Source organism: Lepisosteus oculatus, chromosome 4 (assembly GCF_040954835.1).
Source record: "Lepisosteus oculatus isolate fLepOcu1 chromosome 4, fLepOcu1.hap2, whole genome shotgun sequence".
NCBI classification, from domain to species: domain Eukaryota; kingdom Metazoa; phylum Chordata; class Actinopteri; order Semionotiformes; family Lepisosteidae; genus Lepisosteus; species Lepisosteus oculatus.
In genome coordinates this window covers 4,635,314-4,659,988 of record NC_090699.1, presented here as the reverse complement: position 1 = coordinate 4,659,988, position 24,675 = coordinate 4,635,314, and the positions used below count along the sequence as shown (strand labels likewise).

Sequence of the window (24,675 nt, the reverse complement as noted above, 5' to 3'; positions counted from 1 at the left end):
TGCATACCCCAACTTGCTCTCCATGAGACACACAGACAGGGAGAGAAGCTGGGGGTCAGAGCACAGGGTCTGACATTTATATAGCACCCCTGGAGGAGTTGGGGGTTAAGGGCCTTGCTCAGGGGCCCAATGGAGTAGAAATTTGCTGCCAGCTGTGGGATTCAAACCAGCAGCCTTCCAGCCACAGACACAGGTTCTGAGCCACAGAGCCACCATACCACCCCATAACATTCATACACACTATGAAGCTAATTCCTTAAATAAAACAGCTCAGTAACCATTTGGTACTGTACTGTGTTAATGATCATTGTTCCCATTGCGGGCAGCAGCCCAATTCCAGAGTCTCCTCTCTGATTCAAATCCACATGTCACTGAGAAGGGTATGAGTGTCCTATCTTCTTCACATCAGAGTATCTTAAAGAGAGGTGACGTAGGGACAGTCCAGTGTGTCCTCAGAAAAGCCAGGTACAGTAATTTCTCACCAGAGACAATCAAACCAACACTTTCAAACACTAATCACTCAAGCTCTCGCTAATAAAAGAAGAAAAACAATTCTGCTGCTATATATTAAGTGAACCATTATAATGAAAAAAGCTTGATTTGGGAGAATAGGTTCAACCTATTAAGTCACCTGGCAAAGCTCTGCTCCTGTTCTCTCTTCCTGTTTGTCCCTCATGGCCCTGTCCTGGGTCCCCCACTGTTCTCTCTCTGTACCCCCTCCCTGTGTTCCTGTGTCCACTCATCTCTTCCTGTAGCTCTTTACATCACTTTTAGACTGAGGATGCTCCACAAAACCTCTCCTTTCCCCCTCTAGTATGCAGGTCTCCTCCAGTCTCAGCTGTCTCCTCCTGAGGGTACTCTACCCTCGTACATTCAGCTCTCAGAGTCTGACCTTTCCTTCTCTTTCTGTTTCCCCTGTGTGAATCTCTCCATCTCTTCCTCTTGACTCTGTCTCTGCCCTCTCCCTCCTCTTCCTCTGCCCAGGATCTCAGCATCACTCTTGATTCCTCCTTCCCCTATTCCCTTCTCTGGCACTTTCCCGCCTGTAGCAGCATTCCTCGATTCTGCTCCTTTTTCACTAACTGTTCCACACAACTCCCAGTCCTGGCCCTGGAGCTCTCTCTCTCAGACTAGTTTACCTTCATCTTCACTGGACTGTCTGCAGCTCTGCTGTCTTTCCTTTTCCTCTCTGCTGTGTTATTTCCACTGCAGTCTGTCCACTGTCTCCCTCTGGCCACACGCGTCTCATTCAAACCCTAGTTGTTCCCTACTGGTGTCTCATCCCCTCTGTGCTTGTCTTAAAACTCCCCACATCTCCTCTTGCCAGCTCCTGTTCCACCAGACTTTCTTCAGTAAATAAGTGTCCTTGACTCTCAAGCTGGTGGTGTGAGTTTCCTATTGCTCTTTGTCATTGTATATCTTGACCAGAACGTTTTCATTGCTGCTTGGTATCCACACTGTATACTGTCTCTGTACTGGTTTAAATCTCATCAGCCTTTCTAGCACAGGTCTTTCATTGTGTTTCCACTTGTGCTTGTCCTTGACATGCATTGCACTAACACAGTGTGTACATGAGCTTATTCACTAAATGCGGATCTCATGTCCACTGTAGTATGTGTTAGTGATCCTAGATAAGGGTGTCTGCTAAGCAACTGATGCTGATAATAATAATTATCATCAATGTAATTAAAATTTGGAGTGATAAGTTCATCTTGATTTTTTGTCAGTGATTATTTTAGGAACTGGATTGTAATCATGATATTTAAAAAAACAGAACATTTTGAATCTGTTCTCACCTGATTTTGAAACGGAGGACTGGAGGAGAAGCAGCAGAATCACAGAAAACCAGCAGAGCCCAGGGAACCACTCTGATTGGTCAGGCTTCATCTCTGAAATAATGAAACACTCTGATTGGTCAAACTTTATATCTCTATTAGAAATGTAATTTCCTCATCTCGTTTTTGTATTTGTATTTGTTTGAAACCAACCCACCGATGTTAATAAACTTAATAAACTTTATAAACTTTAAAAAAGTATTCAGTATTAAGGGAGCACAGGTATTGAGGTACAGGAGGAAGAAGAGGGACAGGATGAAGAAATGAGAGGATGTCGCTGAGCTATGAGAGGTACCAGTAACCTCTAACTAATCATACTTAGACCCAGGGAGTTTGTATTATTATTGAGAGCTTTCTGTCTTATTCATATTAGGAAATTCTGGTTTCCGATACTGTGGAATCCTTAGGCTAAGAATACATGTGTGCTTATAAAACGGTGCCTTTACGGTAACTGTTGTAAGTTTTGTGTGATATTTAATATTCATAAATATTTTCCTAGTCTTTAAGTTTGCATCTTTTTGTTGCTCACTGTCACTCCAGAACCTGACTGTTCACTCACACACTGCTAGACCCGATTGATCTCACTGTCACTCCAGCACACAGCAGCTTCAGTCCTGACCTGACTGTTCACTCACACACTGCTGTACCTGACTGATCTCACTGTCACTCCAGCACACAGCAGCTTTAGTCCAGACCTGACTGTTCACTCACACACTGCTGTACCTGACTGATCTCACTGTCACTCCAGCACACAGCAGCTACTACTCTGACTCTACCCATGCACTATAAAGAAAGGAACAGCACTTAATTTGACAATACAATGTGTGGAAATAGAGCAGGGTTTCCTGTCTCCATTTACAGATGGACAATAATATACCAGATTCACACTCACCTTTTTCTATACATACATTGTCATTGATCTCTGCAGTACTAAACACATTATACTGAATTAAACCTACAAGCTTCAGAAATATATCATGTTTCTTGTCTTCTTATACAGCTAGACAATAACAAAGCAGATTTATACTCACCTGTTTTTATACTAACAGGATGTTTACAGTATTAATTACAGTCCAGATTCAGAGAAAAGTTTTTTGTCTTTGCAGTGTTGAGAGATGTGGTTCTGAGAGAGAGAAACGCCATTCAACTACAGGAAACACAAAGTGAAAGAAAAACCTTCAGCAGGAGCCATGAAATTTACTGTTTGCCTGTTAGATCAAATACAGTGAAAATCCAGTGAAAACAGTGATATCTAGACCTTCAGATTCACATTAATAATTACAGAGAAAATACAGTGAAAACTGTGATATTATACACCTTCAGATACACATTAATAATTAATCAGTCGTGTGAATATCTGTACGGTCTGACTGCTACAGGACAGGCCTCACCCTACAGCACACTGTGCTGTTAACTGATGTGAGAATGACAGGATACTTACAGGCTGGATACTCTGATCATACTGGTCTGAGCTCCACTTTCTATTGTTCAGAAAGAAGTGATTGTCTGAGGCCTTTTCTGATTAGATTTGAAAAGCGACCTGCTCACTTTACTTCTGACACCGTCTTTATCGCAGTAAAGGACTATTTTCACTTTCACTTACAGAGCGGCAGGAGGATTCTGGGAAACTGGGCAGTGGCTTCAGGGTGTGTTGTTGTGATCATGCAGCTCGAGCACAGATCAGTGTTCAAGAGTGCAGGAGCTCTGGGACTTTTCTGTGAAACAAGTATATCAAGCTGGAGCCCAGCTCCTCTTGTCCACAGGCTGCAGGATGTGGCTCTTCTCTCTCTTAAAGGAGAAGTTCAGCTCCTGATTGCCTGCCTGAGAGGCAGTGAGATCCTGAGTGAGGGAAAGGAGCTGTCAGGATAGGAGGTGTGTAGAATTAGCCTCCTCCTGACTAAGTAAGACCTCTTGGGAGAAAAGGGATTTGTCCAGAGTCCAGTCTGGAAGGAGAGAGTGTGAGAGCTCCAGTAGAGAGATCTTGTCTCTAGTGATGATGAGGCAGGTTTACAGGCCTGTGGGCTCTGCACGTGAGGGGAACAGAACAAAAGAGAACACCCGGAGGCCCTCCTACCATCAAGTCACCCTACATCCGTGGCTTGAGGGCACAGGCTTCCTGACGCCGTCCAGACCAGCTGAGTCCGGGGCTCGGAGCGCCTGGCCTCGTCACTCCATTTTTAATCTCCTTGTTCCATGTCCCTGTTCCTGCTTTTAATCGTCTTGTCTTGGATGGATTCCCTGGTTTGGGATTTTGGACTGCGCCCGGATTTCCTACATTGGACTGTTCCCTGGACGCCTGCGCTCCCCTCTTGCACCTGATCACCATCAGCACCGCCCCCCGTTCACCATCCCTTCTCTTCCTGACTGTGTTATCCCCGTAGCCCTTTTCCAGTCACTTCCAGATTATACCGTCTGCACAGGGTCCTAAACTACACATCCTTACAGTACCTGTCCCCCACAGCTGAGAGAGAGGAGTCCTGATGGCACAGGGGGAACCCAAGTGCTCCCTGGTTCTGAACATCAGCAGACTGAGGGGTGTCTCTAAACAGCAAAGCAGCTGCCGTATATAAAGATCTACTGGGAAAGGTAGTGAAGAGAGCTGTCTGAGGACTGTGAGCATAATTTAGGTGTCAAAATTGGAGAAAAGATCAGGAAAGGAATATAAAACCATTTCAAAGTCTAAGCATCTCTTTGAGGTGAAGTGGATCAATCAGATAGAGAGGAGAACCAGTCACTGCCTGGATCAGACTGTCGCTCCACACTGAGCACACCGTGGGGAAGAGTTAGAGGACAGTGGCTGAGATTGGAGGATGTTGTCTGTGGCTCAACAATATTCCAGACACTGTCTAAAATCCTGCATGGAGATTTCATGAAGCACCTCAGTGATTCTGGGAAACAAACATGGTAGAAGGTGTTAGATTAGACCTGATTGCAACTTCCTTGTGTAAATGCTGAGTGTTACAGGACATTACACACAGACTCAGCACAGCAGATCTCCTGTCTCCTGTCAGCTCTGTCTCTGCAGGCAAGCAGGGTGGGGACAGCATCATGCTGTGGGTCTCAGCAGAGACTGTAGAGCTCGTAAGGATTGCAGGTATAATGGACAGAGCAAAGTACAGGCAAATACAGGAGGAAAACATGTTCCAGTCTGCTAATGACTTAAAACCACAAATCACCTTTCAGCAGGACAATCACCCAAAGTTCAAGGTCAAACTACCCTGGAGTGGATGAAGAATAAGGAAGTTAATATCCTTGAGTGTCCCAGTCAAAGTCCTGACTTGAATCCTATTGGGAATCTGTGGAAAGACTTGAAAATAAATGATCTCTCATCAACCTCATCTCTCATCAGATTGAACAAATCTGACAAGAATAATGGACAAGAACTACACCAGACTTTTCCAAAAAGACATTTCTCTCTTTGAGATTTCTCTCGTTTTTTACCAATATTTCCTGTATCTTATCTTACATTTGGAATCCTTCAGTTTGAGCATTTTGGTTTTAAATAAAATGTGAAGTTTGAAAAGTGTGAATATGTCAGAGTGTAATTTCACAATATGGTACACAGATGTCTGCAGTAAGACAGTAAGACACTGTTCTGTTCACAATGTACTTAATAACACTTAATAAGTCCAGCCTACATTAGCACTAAGAAAACCTGATTCTTCATTATATATCCTGTACAAAGACTCAGAAAAGTCTTTAGGGGTCTACTGTGAGGATTCATGATTCTCCTCAAGGCTGAGCTGTGTGATCACAGGTTCAAGTCTGGATCATTTCCCCTGTGGTGGCACACAGGCTGAGCCCTGTCCAGTGTAGAATCAGTGGGCTCAGCCAGATTCCGAGGTGTTTTCAGGCATGTGAAGTTATCTCCTCTCCTCTCTTTGGTGCTGATGCTCTGCTATGGGATAATGCTGTCTGTGACATTTTTATCACTGCAGTCTATCCCAGCACGCAATGAGCACAAGATAGGATACACTCTTGACAGGACACTAATTCATAGCACATGGAGTCTTAACACAATTATATCCTCCAGAGGTACTGTATAAAAAGCCTGTACATCTTGTTTCCTGTCTGCAGTATGTCCTCTCTACCTGGCTTACACTGTGTGCAAGAACACATCTGTCCTTTGAGAGACTGAGGGACACTCTGACTGTGTTACTGCTGTACACTACACAGTCACAAAGAACAAAAGAGCACATTGTCACAACTATTGTAACTACTGAGAAATCTAGATGCAATAGGTAACACATGGCTATATGGTCAGCAGCCAAATCACCCTGCAACTCTCAACTGGCATCCCCACTGTGAGCCTGGTCAGTACCTGGATGGGAGACTCCTGGGAAAACTAAGGTTGCTGCTGGAAGAGGTGTTAGTGGGGCCAGCAGGGGGCGCTCACCCTGTAGTCTGTGTTGGTCATAATGCCCCAATATAGTGACGGGGACACTGTGCTGTCCTTCGGATGAGACGTAAAACTGAGGTCCTGACTCTCTGTGGTCATTAAAAATCCCAGGGCATTTCACAAAAAGAGTAGGGGTGTAACCCCGGTGTCCTGGCCAAATTTCCCATTGGCCCTTACCAATCATGGCCTCTTAATAATCCCCATCTTGGAACTGGCTTCATCACTCTGCTCTCCTCCCCACTGATAGCTGATGTGTGATGAGCGTTCTGGTGCACTATGGCTGCCGTCGCATCATCCAGGTGGGGGGGACACACTGGTGGTGGTGGAGGGGAGTACCCATTACCTGTAAAGCGCTTTGAGTGGAGTGTCCAGAAAAGCGCTATATAAGTGTAAGCAATTAGTATTATTATTATTGTCAACAGTTTCCAGTTCTCAGGAGCTTCAACAAAACAAAGAGATGTTTGCTGAGATGCAGGGGTGATCAAAGCAATAATACAAATAAAGTTTGATCTGTGTGTTTTTTTTATGTTCCACACTGCTAACCCTTGATTGTTCTCCATCCCCCATTGGCCCACCATCACACCACTGTTCTGTATGACAATTAGCTTCTCAGCCAATCAGAGTGCATTTTATTCAGGATATAACATGGAGGTTTTCTGAAGGAAGAGCCCTTTCGTTTGACTTAGTTCCTGATTGGTTTTGGTTATTGCTTTGGCTTTGTTAGTTTGTTGGTTTCTGTTAGTTTCTTTGTACTTTTGTTTGTTTGTGTTTATCCTTGTTTTGCCATTACCTTGCCCTAACGTGTTATATGTTCAACCTCTCTGTTCTTTGTACCCTGCTCCTGTTGATTACTCTTGTTTTCCCTAATTTGTATTCCTAGTTCACTTGTGTTTTTGTGTGAACTTGTGTAAGGTTAGTTGAGGTGGTTAGTTAGTTGAGGTGGTTGGGTACACTTTACACACTTAGTTGATTTTATATTATTACACTAGTTTAGTATGGCTGTTCGTCTTGTATGGTTTTGGGTAGTCAGTGGAGGTTAGCTAGGGTGTTGAAGACCGTGTGTTTCGGGTTTTCTTCTGTAGTCAGGTTAGCTTTCCCTCACTTTCCCAGCCAGCTCCATTTTGTTTGTTATTTTCTTTTCCTTTGGCACCACTCTAGTTCCTCACCCTATTATTGTGTCTTTCCAGTCACTTATTCAACTTAAAATCATCACTTTTGCACTCACCTTTGTTATCACGCTTCCTAGTCCCTCACCAGAACCCACCTGTTTCCGAAAGCATTATCCTAAGTGTTACAGCCCTTTACCCCTAGATACTTGGGGTCGTAACAGTGCCTATCAAGAGTTCAGGAACAGGGTATAAAAACAAGCAGAAGAGAGGAGCAGGAGCAGGAGCAGGAGCACAGCAAGGCAGAAGATCACCAGGAAAGAACAGGCCGGAGTTCAGTATTTGAATCCTATTAAGAGAGCTTGCTATCCTGAGGTTTTTATGGAGCTCTGATTTCCTGTGTAAATCCTTTGGCTAAAAGAGGCCTCTCCTGGCTAGTGTTAGTGTTAGTGTTAGTGTAGAGGAGGGAGATATGTTCCCATTCATTCTGCAGCATCTGGGTCTGCAGAGAGTTTTAACCACATGTTGTGTTTTGTTTAGTTCAGAAGGCAGCTTTCTCTTCTTTTGGCCTCTGAAACACCTCGCTTAGAAATTTTTACATTGTGTAACTTGTGTGTTGTATGTTACGTTGTGTGTTTAGACTGTGTATTGCCATTGTTAATAAATATTTGTTTAACCAAGTTTGCCTGAATTACTACTCACCAATGTTGTGCCAGAGGACCAAGAGCTCGTCGGCCCCTAACTATACCAACCGCTCGAATATATTCTTGACAAAGCTCAATTAGGATTGTAAAGGGTTAAGATTATTAATTTACTTCTTCACTTACATGCTCAATCATTTCTGTTATTCTCCATTTTCATCATCCCTAATTGTAACAGTCTCATAATTTGGCACATATAAATTTAACAACAGTGCAAAACATATTGATAATAAGAATACTATGAATTAATACAAGTCAATTGGTCTCTTATCAGCTAATCTAGCACCCTGAAGTTTCTAGCCAAATATATGAAAATATAACAGAGCTCATATCAGCTTTGTCTCCCAGCTCTTCTTTGCCCTGCTCCTTGTCTGTCACCTCTCTCAGTTCATTAACCCTCCATCAGTTCACCTGATTCTCTCCCATCACTCTGCAGCATGTGAACACACGCTCACAGGTTCCAGATCAGGATGTCAGAGTGACCACACACCCAGTCTGCACCAGTCAGAGGCCTGAGCTGTCAAGGCACACGCGTGTTAGTGCGAGAGGAGAGTCCTTCAGGCAGTGTGAGGACTGTGAGGACATGCAGGAACACAGGTCTACAGCAGACACCACACAGAGACATGGTGTGTTTTTCTCTTTCTCTGAGAATGAAGTGATACAGGACTGGTATCTGACAGATATACTCTCAGCACTTCCCGTACTGAAACTACAGCTCGTATTTTTACTGCCTGCACTAAAGGATATTAAATGTCATGTGCCATGTTCTCTTTCTGAATTTGATTTGCTTTCTCTCCAGTGTTATGTTCTTATCGGATCAACTACAAAACCACAAGTTTTCTGTCTTTACCAGAACCTAGAACACCGCTATAAATCAGGAACACAATCTTTTCTCTCTTTCTCAGGGTTTCTCTGATGTTCAAGATCCAACATCTAAACTACTTTTCCTAGACACAGAGAGAGTCTTTATTATCCCCAAGAGGCAGTTTGTTTTATAGTAGCAGAGAATATAAAAAAAAACACAAATACTGTACACAATACAGATATACACAGTGTTGTAATAAATGAGAACTGTAAACCTGTTTATCTTCAGAGAGGGAAATCTGAATCTGCTCTGTGAGGGGGGTATTTGGGATTCATTAAAAAACGGAGTGAAGGGTCCTCTAGGATGGAATTTATTTTAAGCAGGACTCATAACCGATAGACATGGGGTAGGTGTGAACCATCTGCACCGAAGACTTTGTGACACAGCTTGACAGTACTCTTCACTTCGATCTTTCTCCTCAGATTCACATTCACAAACCAGCTGATCAGGACAAAGAAAAGACTGGTAAAACGTTATCATCAACAAATTGTCAACATCAATTATTTAAGCTTCCTTAAGAAAAATAGTTTTTTTAAAATAGAATTGACGTGCACCTCAAAATGTAACTACACTGATTCTCCCCTGATGCAGGTTCGAGTGGGGTCTGAGGGATCTTGTCTTGTGTTTGTTCTCAGAGACATTCTGCTTCTAGTAGTTCTGTTCACACTGAGTGACAAACTGAACAACATCATCAGAGTGGTTCTACTGTGAATGTCCAGTCGCTGTGCTCTATAGACCAGACTGCGTCTCTCTCCCAGCTTAACTCCACACTTCAACAAGCTTCAGTCCTCCAGCTCATCCTCAGAGCCATGAAGGGCCAAGAGAGTTCGACAACCCTGCTCCTCTCTGACAGGAGCTGCCCAGACTGTCTGATCTATCTGTCCTCTGCTGACTTGTCCTGTTGCTACTGTGTCTCGTATCAGCTCTGTGGGTTTCTCGTCTCATCATTATTTTAGAATTGTCTGATTATTATAAGTGTATAATTGTCTGAAACCAGTTTGGAGATGTTTGAAGAGGTTATTTGCAATGAGATGTTTATTTAATTAAATAGCGACAGCACATTCTACTGAGAAATAAAACAATGTATTAATTACTCATTTCACATTAAAACCAGAGTTATCGGCATCAAAGAGAGCTCTCCTGGAACTTTAACTTTTACAATGTATTTATCAGAATCATCAGAATATTAATCCTGTTACACAATTCACTTCAGTTTATTGTCATCTGCACAAGTGCAATGAGAGGCTTACTTGCATATCGGCTCCAATACAAGGACATTAAAGAAAATCATAAACACAGAACAGCAGCAGCAATAACGAGTAAAACAACTTAAAAAACATCAGTGTGAGCCAGTGGTAGATACAGAATACAGACATCTTCTGTCCACAGAGGTTTTCAGTCTAGATGTGCCCTCAAGCTCTCCCATGTGTTAGAAACTCTGTCAGTCTGTAAGTTCTGCACTACCTGTGACCTTTCATTACCTCAATAGCACTTCCTGTTGACCTTTCCACCTTCAGACTTGGCAATGTACTGAGGCATGACCTCTCATTGACCTCTATTGCACTTCCTGTTGACCTTTTCACCTTCAGACTGGGTGATGAGCTGAGACGTGACCTCTCACTGGTCTCTGCCCTTCACTGTGCAGGAGTCTCTGCTGTCTCTACATCATCTACAATCTCTGCGACTTGTGTGTGTGCATGTGTGTGTGTGTGTGTACAGTCTAACTGCTCTCCACCTTCTTCTTCTGTCACTGCACTACCTCTCTCTGTCCTTCCTGTCCTCTTCTGACCTCCAGAAATGAGTTTGCATGATCTAGAGGCAGCTTTTGAATGAATCGGGTTTACGTTAAACATCACAACAGAAAATAATTGCTTACTTAGTTTTCTCTTTGGTCAATGTGAAGTATTTTTCAAGGTTTATAAAACCCAAGAAGCTGGAAGCAGAAATACACAAGGTCAGAGCAGCTCTGTAGTTTCATCATTCCCAGAACCTTACAATGAAGTGTCTGCTGTATAATAAACAGCTAATTAATGCATATAATATTGTCCCCTACCAGCTCGTCTGATACTCCTGGAGTGTCAATTCAAAATGACAGAAGTCAAGTTCCACTGATTCATCCCTCTGTCTGCTTTCACTCTGATCAGTGTCAGGCACCTCAGTGGCCCCTCCCACTGAACTGGGACCAGCCAATCATTCTGCTCTGAACTGGCTGAATACATCTGTCACTCATGTGTCTTCAGCTCTCTGATTAGCCTGCCAGTCTGTCAATCACCAGGACTCCCTGTTACATAATTGAGGTTATAGATTATTGTGTCTTCCACTTTATCAAATGACTCTCTCTGAAAATCAACTCTCGTACCCAACTGCTCTAGAACACTTTGGTTTCTCAACAGGTGAATCTACCTTTTACCACACAGTACAAAACCTCCCAGCACACAATTAACAGGAAAGTGTGGAGTGAAACTGGTACCATGTGTTACTGACAAGAGCCCAGCCCAGCTCCCTGAGAGAGGAAACAGCCCTCAAGAGCAACACTGAAGCTCAGAGTGAAGATCCTCAGTTCAACACTATCAAATATATATTAACGTTAAATATATCTGATATTGCTTTACAAAAAACTTGATTTTCCATCAAACACCTGACAATTGTAAATTTGTAATTTATATTTCTTTCACTAATGAACTGTCTTATGCAATATACTGTAATATCTTAATGGCAAAACAAAAGTGTACTACTTAATAATTTGCTCAAATATTTTTTTTTTATTTGAAAAACATTACATGTGTGACCTACTGTATAATTTAAACGTTTCCACAGCCAGATTAACAAACACTTTTCTACCTGTGAAGTTGTAACCCAGAAGATTTGCTCTTGAAGTGACACAGACCTTCAGTCAGTCCCCACAGTGAGCAGAGAGCAACAAGCTGTCTTCATGACTTCTGCCTGTCAGCTGCTGACGTGCTCAGTCCTCACCTCTCAGGGCTCGGTGCTGCTCTCAGTTCCAGGTCTCCAAGACCACAATAACCACATGTTGCAGAAGGGGTGGAGCTGAGATTGTACAGTGAGCAGACTTCCTCAGACAGTTCCTGCACCTTCCTCATTATAAAACGAAGACAGCAACAAGATCCTTATTCTAGGAGGACAATAATGACTGAATTATTGAACATACTGAACATATTCTATCAAGAACTTTTGAAATTAAAAGAGGGTTTTAGCCTAATGAACCAATGTACTTATTACAGTTCACTCTGTGAGAAATGAAGGAGGCCACTAATTGATTCTCCTTCCCACATACTCTCCTGTCCCCTGAATTGCTTCAGACTCTCTTTTGATTGAAATTCAGTGCTGTTTTTCCTCTCTTTTAACTTCTTCAAGAAGTTTCTTTATTCTTCTGGTTACTGTAATAACATTGGATGTGTCAATAAAATAAGTGAAATTAAAAAGAGCTCAGTTCTGGGTGAATCACTGCTATCTTATGTGCTGTTTCTAAAAAATATTTTTATCTTGTACCTTTTCAGCTCTGGAAAATAGCTCATTGTTAATCTTCTGAACCAGAATCAAGCTGTGAAATCTTTGACTGTCTAGTCTTCCCTTCAGACCCACATGGGAACTCAGTCTGGCTCAACTTTATTCATAGACTCTTGAGTTCTTTCTCCTGGTCTGGAAAAACACATTTAGAAAGACATGGAAGTGAATGAAACACACCTGGGAGACAACACAGTACACTGAATATGTAATAATCTGGTATAACTAATGTAAGTGTATTTTTGGAATAATAGGAAATATGCTTGTTACAATATATTATTGGAAATATATTTTTCATTATAATTCAAGTATAATTTAAGGAATTATGAGTTGATTTAAATATATATTTTCATGATATTGAAAGACACTCAATGTCCACATATTTTCAATATATTCAATCTAATTTATATCCATAAATAGTTGGTGGGAAATGGATGACTGGTTTCTTGGCTTCGTGATCTGTGTAACCGCTGATGATGGTAAATGAGGAAGAGTAGGCAGACTCCTCCAACACTCCCACACTGGAGCCACTGGTGTCACAGACAGCACAGCCCCAGAGACAGGAGAGGTGAGACTGAAAACACCTGGGAGTCTGGCTGAGAGCCCACTGACTCTACACTGGACAGGGCTCAGCCTGTGCGCCACCACAGGGGAAATGATCCAGACCTGAACCTGTGATCACACAGCTCAGCACTCAGGAGTGCCTGTACTTGTGAACACACTCAATAGACAAGAGGAGCTGGGCTTCAGCTTGATATACCTGTTTCACAGAAAAGTCCCAGAGCTCCTGCACTCTTGAACACTGATTTGTGCTCGAGCTGCATGATCACAACAACACAGCCTGAAGCCACTGCCCAGTTTCCCAGAATCCTCCTGCCTCTCTGTGTTACAGCTGAAAGTGAAAATTGAAAGCAAAAATAATCCGTTACTGCGATAGAGAGTCTCCGAAGGGAAGGTCACTTTCAAATCTAATTATTAAAAGGCCTGAGACAATTGTATATTTCTTTCAGAACAATAGGAACTGGAGCTCATACCAGTTAACAGCACAGTGTACTGTAGGGTTAGGTGCTGTCCTGTCCCAGTCCGACCATATAGATATTCACATGACAGATTTATTATTAATGTGTATCTGAAGGTGTAAAATATCACAGTTTTCACTGTATTTTCACTGTATTTGCTCTGCCAACAGGCAAACAATAAATTCCAAGGCTCCAGTTGAAAGTTTTTCTTTCACTTTGTGTTTCCTGTAGTTGAATGGCGTTTCTGTCTCTCTGGACAACATCTCTGAACACTGGAAAGATAAAAAACTTTTCTCAGCAGTCTGGACTGTAGTTCACACTGTAAACATCCCGTCAGTATAAAACCAGGTGAGTGTGAATCTGCTGAAAGTGAGGCTCCCCTCACTACCACACTACAGCTGGATAATTCTCTAAGTGTCTGTTTCTGTGAAATCTTACCCTCCAAAGTGTTACATTTGCAAGTTAGTAGTAAAGGCTGCCCATTAGAACATGTCTTTATCTTAGAACTGAAATCTGACCTGAGTAGCTGTTTATTTTAGAGATGAGCATTGATCTATCTGAGATTTTTTTAAAGGTGAAATGACATTAGAGGGGTTTTATTTGAAATATTACATTTGAAATATCTGACTTTTTTCTATTTCATACGGTTCATATCAGACAAGATGTTTTTAGATTTTTGTGATTATCCCTGGCCCAGTCTGAGTATTCCTATACTTCTGAGTTGAAGTGTGACCAACCAGAACGTTTCTGTATTTCCAAGATGAATTCTTATGAATCATAGTATTTTCTCTTCTCTCTTTTAGAGATGAATTGTGACTGATCAGTGTGTTTGTTAATATGAGAGATTAAGTCTGCCAACTCAGAGTATTAATAATAATAGTATCCCTAACCCCGCTGTCAATAGAGGCTTTTCCTTCTCTGTTTCTGTTTCTTTTTTTCTTAAACCTTCCAAACTGACCCCATGCCTCACATCGACGATGACTACCATTCAGTAACACTCCTTCAAACCCGCGCTGCTCCATAGAAAGCAGAAATGTTCTGTGATGCCTTTCATTACAAATATCCCCTGTTCCTTGTGTCTCATTCTCACTGCTGTCAAATTACAGGTTCAAATGACTTTAAAGTTTGAACCCGTCTTACGATCTAATTTCACTACTAGCTTTGACATGAGAGGTCAAAAACAAAAGAAATATTTATAATATATGTCAAATATGAAGAAAAAAAGTCATGATAAAATAAACCACATACAGATGCAGCCATTCAAAGTGAGCGGTAATTGGCTGCGGTATCGCGTATCATGACACAATATGATGTGGTGCGTGATTGGTTGACCGACAGGGGCACTCGTGGTCCGTTGGTCTGTCGTAGACTTACTGTAAACGTCTTTACTGTGCCCGTTGTAGATATTGAATTTTACCACTGAAGGGAAATCTTAGTAGCTGAGCATAAAAAGAATAGGAGCATACTGTAACGCGTGTGAAGGCCATAAACGATATTAATTTTGGAACAAAAACATACAGTATATAGCTGGTCTTGATACTTTAAAGAAAAAAATACACACCGGTATTCCATTTCTCCCTAAACATTTTAAGCTTCGAAGTCTTTAACTAACGTGATACCGGAGTCAACAAGCATACTTTTAGAATTTGATTAAAAGGGAATATAATATGGAATCGCGTATCTCAAGAATTTAATAACGGTATGATTATATTCGTGTACTGCGACAGGGCTGTGTAGGGCTGTTTCGCCTCCCTTTTCATGTGACTTCCCTTGTAGCCTACTGGTCTACATGCCTGACTAACAACTCGCAGGGTGTGTGTTCAAATCCAGCTGGTGCTGGACTTTTCTTTTAACAAACATTTCTTCGAAAAAATAGAATAGCGATATTATGGACAATCAATTGACTTTTATATTTCAAAATATCGCAATGATCGATTCTAAGTCATTTTTGATAACAATAAATAGTCACCTTCTTCCCTTCTGGCAGCGGTTCCTGCTTCTATTGTGTGTGTGTGTGTGAAACAGAGTAAATTTTTATAGAGAAATGGAGGCTGGACAGTATGTGTTACAATATAAACATTTATGCCCTGCCCTGTCTCTCTCACACCTGAAGAAGGCTCCACGGCCGAAACGTTGTGTTCTCTTTCTTCTTTTTTTCAGCATGGAATAAACCTATTACTTGTTCCTTTGCAGCCTACGCATGCTGATGCAGCTACCCACCTGAAATATAAACATTTATATTGATTTAAATCGTGTTCTGATTTAAATCGCAAACGCGTGTTTAATTATGTGTTTTTTAATCATAATCAGGCTAATGCATTTCTACATTTTCTGTATGAACCAGCTTAGAGGTTCATACAGAAAGACAGCTTGTGTTTAAATTGAGTGTAAGGTCATTTATGCTTCTAAAGTCATGGTCAGCATTTATTATTGTACTGTGCTGTAAACTTTTTCTGTGCCCAGTCACATTATTTTATAGCGTTTTTATTGCGTTATTAAATCCAGTGGCGCTGTGTGTTAGTTTCCTGACTCCCATGTCACATGGTCTGTAATTGAAACCCATTGAACTATGACTTTATTTTTTAACAAACATTTCTTTGAAAAAATGAAACGTTTCCCTTGGTCAAAAATTAAATAAAACCTCACTCGCACCAAACAAAATGCGTTACAAAATATACATTTATATTGATTTGAATCGCATTTTGATTTAAATCGTAAACGCGTGTTTAAATATATGTGTTAAAAGGCGATATACTGTATAAAAGCGCTGATTCCTATGGAGTGTGTTCCGCTGGGGATTCAAAAAAATTATTTTAAATAGGCTGATAAAGCTTAGACTACTGTATTCTAGCCTGTATTACAACAGAACATTGGACAAGGCAACGTAAATTGCAAAAATGCACTTGGAATCTGTCCAAGCCCTCCTACAAAAATTATTTAAACTGTGACACTGATCATTCATCTCTAAATAAACTTTATTTTATATAGCGTTTTAAGCGAATAGGTAATTAGATTGCTCATAAACCTAATCGCTTTTTCTACATAAACACAGCGTGATTGCTCTCTGAAAATGCTTTTTCTTAAAGCGATTCTATTGAGGGAGTAGCCCAGCTACCACTTAACACTGTACTTCCTACTTTGAATACCTGTGAGACCGGTTTAATTCGTCACAGCCAGCACTCCGGGAGGGAAGGGGTTGAGTAGTGGAGGCAGGCGAGATTTCCAGCAAAAGACACCTCCCCCTCAAAAACCCAGTAAGCAGTAATGCTTTAAGTCGAAAATCGAGGTAGATTTTGAGGATGATAAAGAGGGTAAACTGGGATGGGAGGAGGGCTTGGTTTTGCATAAGGGGCAGAAGGTTTCCCTTGTAAGGATGGTATCAAAAGCAATCTTAAGTGGTGAGAAAGCTGTGCTCAATGTATTTAAGGGAGTTAAAAGTAAAAGGAGATGCTTCATATTGCTTGACTAATTTTAAAAACTAAGTTATTAATGCAGACGCTCCCTCGGTGCGCCGGGTCTTACACAGTGCCTGTCGGCAGTAAGCGTTACAATATACATACCCAACACTGCTTGTACCCATCTGTCATGCAAATAAAACAGCTTGTGTTTAAATTGAGTGTAAGGCAATTTATGCTTCTAAAGTCATGGTCAGCATTTATCTTTGTACTGTGCTGTAAACTTGTTCTGTGCCAAGTCACATTATTTTATAGCGTTTTTAAAGCGTTATCAAATACGGTGTTACTGTAGTTTACTGAGTCCCATGTCACATGGTCTGTGATTGAAACCTGTAAAACCGGTTTAATTCGTCACAGCCAGCACTCTTCAGGTGTGAGGGTCTTCTGCTCAGAATGAAACGCTAAAATGTTTGTGTATATTCTAATGGTAGTATGTGGGAACAGGTTTGGTTGAAATTGCATTGATCAATGTTCTTCACACCTGAAACATTTTCTCTGAAAGCATTTTCTTCGCAGTTTAACCGATCTTGTTACAGCATGTTACAGTTTACTATTATTAACCATATTAATTTTAAGTGCTTAATGTAAAATCTTGTAAAAATATATTTTCATTGTTCAAATATACATTAAGTCTGACTATCATATAATAAGTTAAATACAAAACTAAAGAAAAAATAGGGTTAAATATAATTCAAAATATTTTGCTAACAATGTTGACTGTTTATGAATAATAAAATGTATTAACTAAGGAGTAGGATGGCACAGTTGTTAGTATGTTTTTTGTTTTGTTTCTTTTTCATAAATACAACAGTAGTACCTGATGTCTCAGTGGCTTTCAAAATTAAATTATGCATTCAAACCTGTGAACTAGAAAGATAACTAAGATATCCATCCATTATATTCCATAATATCCATGAAATATATGGCGCTGAAATACAGTATGTGTGACGCATAAAAGACACCAAGGGATTGGGTGAGCTCCCATCACAAAAAAAAACTGCGAACCTGCACTACAGCGACCATAGTACAGTATGGAGACCAAGGCGTTTTACGGGAAGAGACGGGGTGCTTCTGCCGCCCCAGCTTCCAAAGAGCGAAGGGTAAGCAAATACAGCAGACTTCATCTGAAATACGCGATTACAGCGCATATTACAAGGTATTATTGCCGTTTTGAATTTTAAATTCAATTATAATTATTTCTTCGTAGCCTGTTCTTCAAGAAAACACCGCACGGGCGAAACGATCTACCACCAGGACAGTAAAAAAGAAAGCGGTAAGACGGAAAAAAAGAAAAGTTTATTTTGACTTCTGTTCCGCGACTGATGAATACTACTGTGTGACTTTATTTCTTACATGAATTATGTTATTTTGCCACAGGCCGTGGGTCTCTGCTCTCGGCCACTGGCCAGGGTGCCAACCTGTAGAAGCAGCACCTGTATGGAGACATTTCGGCAGCAGCCGGAGCATTACGATGCATTACTGGGGAGGATTGGGAGGCTAGAGTTCCAGCAGTCAAACAGTTGAGCAGCTGTCTCCCGAAAAGTGCCTCTCCCCGCCGCGCAGGCTGCAATGCCTGGCGGAAGCTCTGCCCCCCGCAGAGCACACACCGCCTCAGGATACTCCATCCCGGCCTCTCAGTTCACCACCGCGCAGGAATCTGTTGATGCTGTCCCCGCCAGCTATCTCCCCCCAGGAAGCACAGCGGAATTCACAGATGCCAGTGGGACGAATAATTCTCCCAGATGTCCAACTGCTACCCATCACCCAGGAGATGGAGGGGGGGTTGTACTTGCAGTGCATCGGCATAGACGGGAAAGCAAGAGCCGACCGCTACGCCGCCCTCGTGTTTCGAAATCTTGTGACTTTTGAAATTTACTGGGGGTGGACCACGTCTGTAAATTTCGATGGGTCCAGAGGCAAAAGTGCCTTGCCTTGCAATCTCCGGGAAACCATTAGTACGATGGTGAATCGGAGATTCTCAACCCTTTCTGCGTACGACTGGAAAAGAATTCGTGATCGGATCAACGAAATGCTTCGTAGGAGGAGGCGGTCTTTTCCTCTTGTCTAACAGTCTGTCCACAAACAAAACATTCCTGTTAGACAAGAGGAATTGAAAAAAAAACAATTTTGTCAATGAAAACCGGTGTGTGTGTCTCTCCCTGCTGGATGTCCCTCTCACAAACTGCTGAGTGAATAAAATAATTTTATTGAAAATGAGTTTGCGATTGTCTGGTCTTTAAATTCTTGAGATACGCGATTCCATATTATATTCCCTTTTAATGAAATTCTAAAAGTATGCTTGTTGACTCCGGTATCACGTTAGTTAAAGACTTCGAAGCTTACAATGTTTAGGGAGAAATGGAATACCGGTGTGTATTTTTTTCTTTAAAGTACCGAGACCAGCCATATACCGTATGTTTATGTTAAGATTTCCCTTCAGTGGTAAAATAATACGATCTATAGTTGAAATCTGAGCCTAAATAAAAAGAAAAAGCAAGTGCTTAGGTTAATGAGCAATCTAATTACTTATTAGTTTAAAACGCTATATAAAAAGTTTATTATTAATTTGCTGGACAGAGCGGTGAACATTATTATGCATAAGACAAAGATAACGATCCTGATCAGTTTAGAAATCTGTGTACGCTGTAAGGTTTTTACTTCTTAAACTTTTAAAATACACGTTTTGAATAGAAAGAAATCCTCTTCCTGGCACAGTGTGTATAGCACACCAGCACGTCTTTTTTCTCCAATCAGAGGGGTGTCAGATAGTGTCAGCCAATCACCATTCTGCGTTGGGTAGCAACGGGTGACTGTTCTCAGGCGGAAGATGTAAACAGCTTAATGTTCGTGTTAAATAATTTTTTTTAATTCAATTAAACGGGCACAGTTAAGACATTAAATATACATATACATACTGTATACAGTACAGTTTGCATACAGTAATATGTTTATGTTACGCGATTAAAAAATAAATAAATAAAAATGAAAAGTCCAGCACCAGCTGGATTCGAACACACAACCTGCCAGTGGGTAGTCACGCGCCTAGACCAGTAGGCTACAAGACAGCTCGCATGATCAGGCAGGCGAAACAGCCCTACACAGCCCTGCCGCAGTACACGGATATAATCATACCGTTATTAAATTCTTTAGATACGCGATTCCATATTATATTCCCTTTTAATCAAATTCTAAAAGTATGCTTGTTGACTCCGGTATCACGTTAGTTAAAGACTTCGAAGCTTACAATGTTTAGGGAGAAATGGAATACCGGTGTGTATTTTTTTCTTTAAAGTACCAAGACCAGCTATATACTGTATGTTTACGTTCCAAAATTAATATCGTTTATGGCCTTCACACGCGTTACAGTATGCTCCTATTCTTTTTATGCTCAGCTACTAAGATTTCCCTTCAGTGGTAAAATTAAATATCTACAACGGGCACAGTAAAGACGTTTACAGAAAGTCTTTCTACGACAGACCAACGGACCACGAGTGCCCCTGTCGGTCAACCACTCACGCACCGCGGTACCCCGTGTCATCATACCTGCGGTATCTGTACTGTGGTGTCTGTACCACGCACTTTGAATGGCTGCATCTGTACATCAGTGTAGCCTATTTTTATACGTACAATGTCAGGGCAGATATTTCCTTTCTTGGCGAACAGGTATGTATTGCCATGTCATTGTACGTTCCACGGTTATAGCAAGATGTGATACATGTTTTTGTGAACGTGATGATTACAATTATACATATAAACAATACTATTCCTACAGATAAACACTATAAAAAGGTTCCACCCCAGGCCCCAAACACAGACTTTACCCAAGACCCAGTTCCCCAATTTTCAGTATAATAGTCCTGATATTTCTGTCCCTCATTGTAAATGTGTTGGGCCAGATCTGAGATGTGCTCAGAATTATCAGGAATATATGTGCAGCATTCAGTGCCAATTACTGCACAAGTTCCTCCTTGGGCCGCCAGTACATAATCTAAAGCTAGTCGGTTCTGCATGGCCACTGTTCTGAGGGCTACCATCTCATCATTAACAGCATTCAGACTAGATGAGGTAGAATTTGCTAATTCTTCTAAAGTCGAGGCCATTTGAATTAACTCTCGATTCAGAAAGTTCATGCCGGCTTGTGGAAATATTATACCTAAATAATATTCCCAATCAGCCAATTTTCTTTGTGGTCTGTGGTTGGGTCCGAAGGGGCTGTGGATTTGAACACGGATATGAGGAACCACATATCCTAAATAACATGAGCCAGACCACTGGGCTGGCAACCATGGGTAGGCTCGTTTTCCACAAATGAAAGATGTTCCGTTTGGCGCTCCCCATGCCTCTGAAAATAAGAAGCTTATACCGAATTGTGGGGTGAGCCGATCCCATCCTGGAATTTGGAAGGTAGAGGTGGATATATTTGCAGCGATGGTAAGGTTGCAACGACTCCATCCAACCAAGTGCAGACCATTAGTGTGCTGAAACATATGTTTCCCTCACGTTCCTTATTTAGAGTCAGGTATGGTGGTGTATGGCTTCTGTTATATTTAGGAGCGTAAGAGCCTGTGAAACTCGTGGGCTCTAAGCCTCGCTCCTGTAGATATTGTAATGTTGTGCAGGTTAAAGTCGTGTTATGGCAACCCCCATAGTTTGTCATATTAAAATCTCCTAAATTATCCCTCCAAATGATCATGCCTATGACTTCCTCGCGACGCCAAGGAATGGCTCCCATAGAAAGTCCTCCCTGTACATATTTGGGTAATGCGGCACACACCCAGCAGGCACTTTGGTTGGTTTTCTTAGCTGTCAGATAGGAGAGGCCTAAAAAGGAATTAATTCCATGTTCTCCTTTGTGGGAGAGATGATCATTAATTCCTGCGGAACATAGTCCTACAGCAACAATTATCGTTATTAACAGAAATGATTTCATTCTGAGTCTGTAAATGGGGATGAGGCTCGTCGGCAGTGTGGCGCGTGGATCCAGCGATCTTTTCCTTCCACTCGAACCGCAGACTCGGTTGTCAACAGGATCTGGTAGGGTCCGTCCCACCTGGGCTGGAGAACCTGTGAAGGAAATTTCCTGATCCACACCCACTCTCCTGGGATGAGGTTGTGCCCTCCTTCAGGTGGTGGTCCCCACGCCTCCAGGACCTGCTCGCTCCTTGGGTGGCCTCTGTCAGCAACTTGCAATAATACAAAGGAATGGTTGATCCATCTGAGGAAACCCCAGTCTCAGCACCTGTAAGAGAGCTTGTTTCAAATTATTACAGGCGGCTTTTGCTGCAGGAACCAAGGCAATCTTGTCCTTGTACTGCACTCCCCCCTTAAGCAGATCTGTTAAGAGTTGTGCTCACCCTGTAAAAACATTGCACCCAGGCCCTGTTAAAATTTCACAATGCTAGACATAAAAGGGCCTTATCATAACTGCTTCTATTAGACACTCTAAAGCTGAAGCAACTCAGACTTGTGGGTTTCCTCGTCAGAGGAAGCACTCAGAATACCATCAACATACTGAATGATCACAGCCAGTTGAAGCCACGTGATACCCTGTTCTGGATAGTCATTCTTTGTAATGCATAATATTCCAACCCAATAGATCTGGAATAAAACCACCCATTAAAATCTGGTACTCGGCAAGTAAAAATTGCTGTCCCAATACTCCTGTGGCCTCCTGCCATCTTCCCATATACATTAATCTATAGCACACTATTGAACAGAGGAGTGAAACAAGCATGACAGTAGTGCTCCAGTATCCCTTAACAGAGAAACCAACACTCCATTAACAGTACATTTTTAACCACTGGACTGGGACAGACATAGGGAGGCTATAAGGGATTTACAGGATCTAATCGTTAGGTAAACAGATTTTCTCACAAGACGTTATTCTCCCCAGTCTCGATTCTAAACCTACAGCGTTTCAGCATGTCTGGTTTCGAGACATTCGAATAAAACCAAATTGTTTCCATTATTGCAACTAATTGTATAAAAATACAAAAACTGTTTAACTACTTTTACGTCCACCTGTACTGTACTTATACGTTTCAGACGCTCTTATATTTTCCAATCTCCTTAAGTTGATTTTCGTCAAGTCTCTTTAGTTACATCTCTAGCCAGTCCCGCTGGCTAAACACACTCACACCGTCATTTAGTATACCAAAACTCACAGTTACACACATACATGCCGGCACACAAATTCATAAAACACACATACACATCGAGAATATATTTTTCTCTTCGTAATACAATGTGCTGTATTCTTGTTTTACTTCTACATGAATCCTTTTAATTCCTGAAGCGCACTCCAGGTTCGCTGCATTTCTAATTTCGGGTGCGGTACTTTAGCCCACCGGTCATTATCTTACGGTTTTGGATTTGATCGTATGGGGGAATCAGGGAAGTTGCAGACCCCCTCGACGGGGTGCGAGACAGTGTTAGAGTGGCGCTGTCATCAACGGTGCCAGCCCCTGCTACATCAAGTCCTTTCCCACTTCGAGTGAGAGTACAGATCTGCGGGCGCCCTCCCTCTAACAGGGGAGACCCTGATCCGTCTTTATCACACTCATACCAAGTGTTATCCCAATCAGACCCCCCTTCTCCATATGGCCACTGTGGGAATTGATCCCAATTATTTTTGTTTCCTGCCTGTTTGTTCCCTGTGGGAGAGCAGGATATAACTTAGTCGCTGGCTGCAGCACATTAACCAGTGCAGCGTGACCAGGAGTTAATTCCTTCTTTAGTTTCTCATTCTCCTGTACTGCCTCTTTTAGCTTTTTTTCTATACTCTTTCGTAGCGAGTAAAGTATCTTTTCTTCCGGGTTTTTGTTTTCCCCGTAAACACACTTTTAAGTCACATCCCAATTTCTTTTTTTTTCTCATGTATCTGCCACCACTGGTGCCGGCCGTGCACCAGGGTGGGAGCTACATGCTTGTGCTTTTGCCAATCAATACTCATATGCTTTCTTTACAGGCGTCTTCGCCCCAAATTCCCTCTGACAAACTCAGCTTTTTCCATATTTTTCTACTTCTTTTCCGTCAACTTACACTTTTCCGATATATAAACGGACCCTTCCACCACTTTCTCAAACCATCAGTTAGCACACATGTTCGGTCTCTTTTACTTTTGTCGTGTGTGAGGTAACAGCTCATACAGTAAGGGGATGCTTTCACTTGAAAAACCTGTGCATTCCTGCACTCATTCAGCCAAGGGCGTCTGTTACCTCCAGATCTAAATACCTCTCAGAGACTTTAGAGAGGACTTACACCGCACTGTTCACAGGTAAGGGACGAGACCTCGAAAACCCCCTTTCTTGATCAGTAATTCACCATCCCCAGAACGCCAGCATCGCTGCTTTTGCCCCGGGGTGGACTTACGCACTGAGCTCAATCAGGGCGATTCTCGGGTCTCAACGTCCTTTAAATCCCGCTACTTAATGCTTTGCTCTTTTATTATGAGGTGTGTTTATGTTAGTGTCGTGCGTGTGTATATATATTTCACAAACAAGGAAAACACCAAAAACATACATACATATATATCTTTTCTACTCCTGTTTCCTTTAAAACAAAAAACCACACCACGCCAATCCGTGCACGATCAAGGCGTAGCTAATCTCAGGACCCCGGGCGCAATTAAGGCCCACACCGATCCCGAGTCACAGAACTCCGGGCGCAATTAAGGCCCACACCAGTTCTGACCTTCAGAACTCCGGGCGCAATTAAGGCCCACACCAGTCCTGAACGGTTAAGAACCGCTACCCTCTGCCTCTTATTCCC

The 24,675-nt window shown here is 41.9% G+C and overlaps 2 protein-coding genes across 3 annotated transcripts in view; one reads left to right on the top strand and one right to left on the bottom strand.

The window, feature by feature from the left end:
* The window catches only part of LOC138238196 (fructose-bisphosphate aldolase A-like), a 216,302-nt gene that overhangs the window by 19,773 nt on the left and 171,854 nt on the right, over positions 1–24,675 (top strand). The gene's annotated exons all lie outside the window — the stretch shown is intronic.
* LOC138238052 (butyrophilin subfamily 1 member A1-like) overlaps positions 1–24,675 on the bottom strand; it is a 52,195-nt gene that overhangs the window by 12,057 nt on the left and 15,463 nt on the right. Inside the window, exons 1-3 of one of the 2 annotated variants that reach the window (XM_069187876.1) lie at positions 3,277–3,461; positions 2,867–2,982; positions 1,797–1,889 (exon numbers count right to left, since the gene is read on the bottom strand). The exons of the other annotated variant lie outside the window; for it this stretch is intronic. Coding sequence (XP_069043977.1) covers positions 1,797–1,887 — 91 coding nt within the window. The 5' untranslated portion in view covers positions 1,888–1,889; positions 2,867–2,982; positions 3,277–3,461. Of the gene's footprint in view, positions 1–1,796; positions 1,890–2,866; positions 2,983–3,276; positions 3,462–24,675 lie in introns of those variants that run through there. 2 annotated transcript variants of the gene reach the window in all.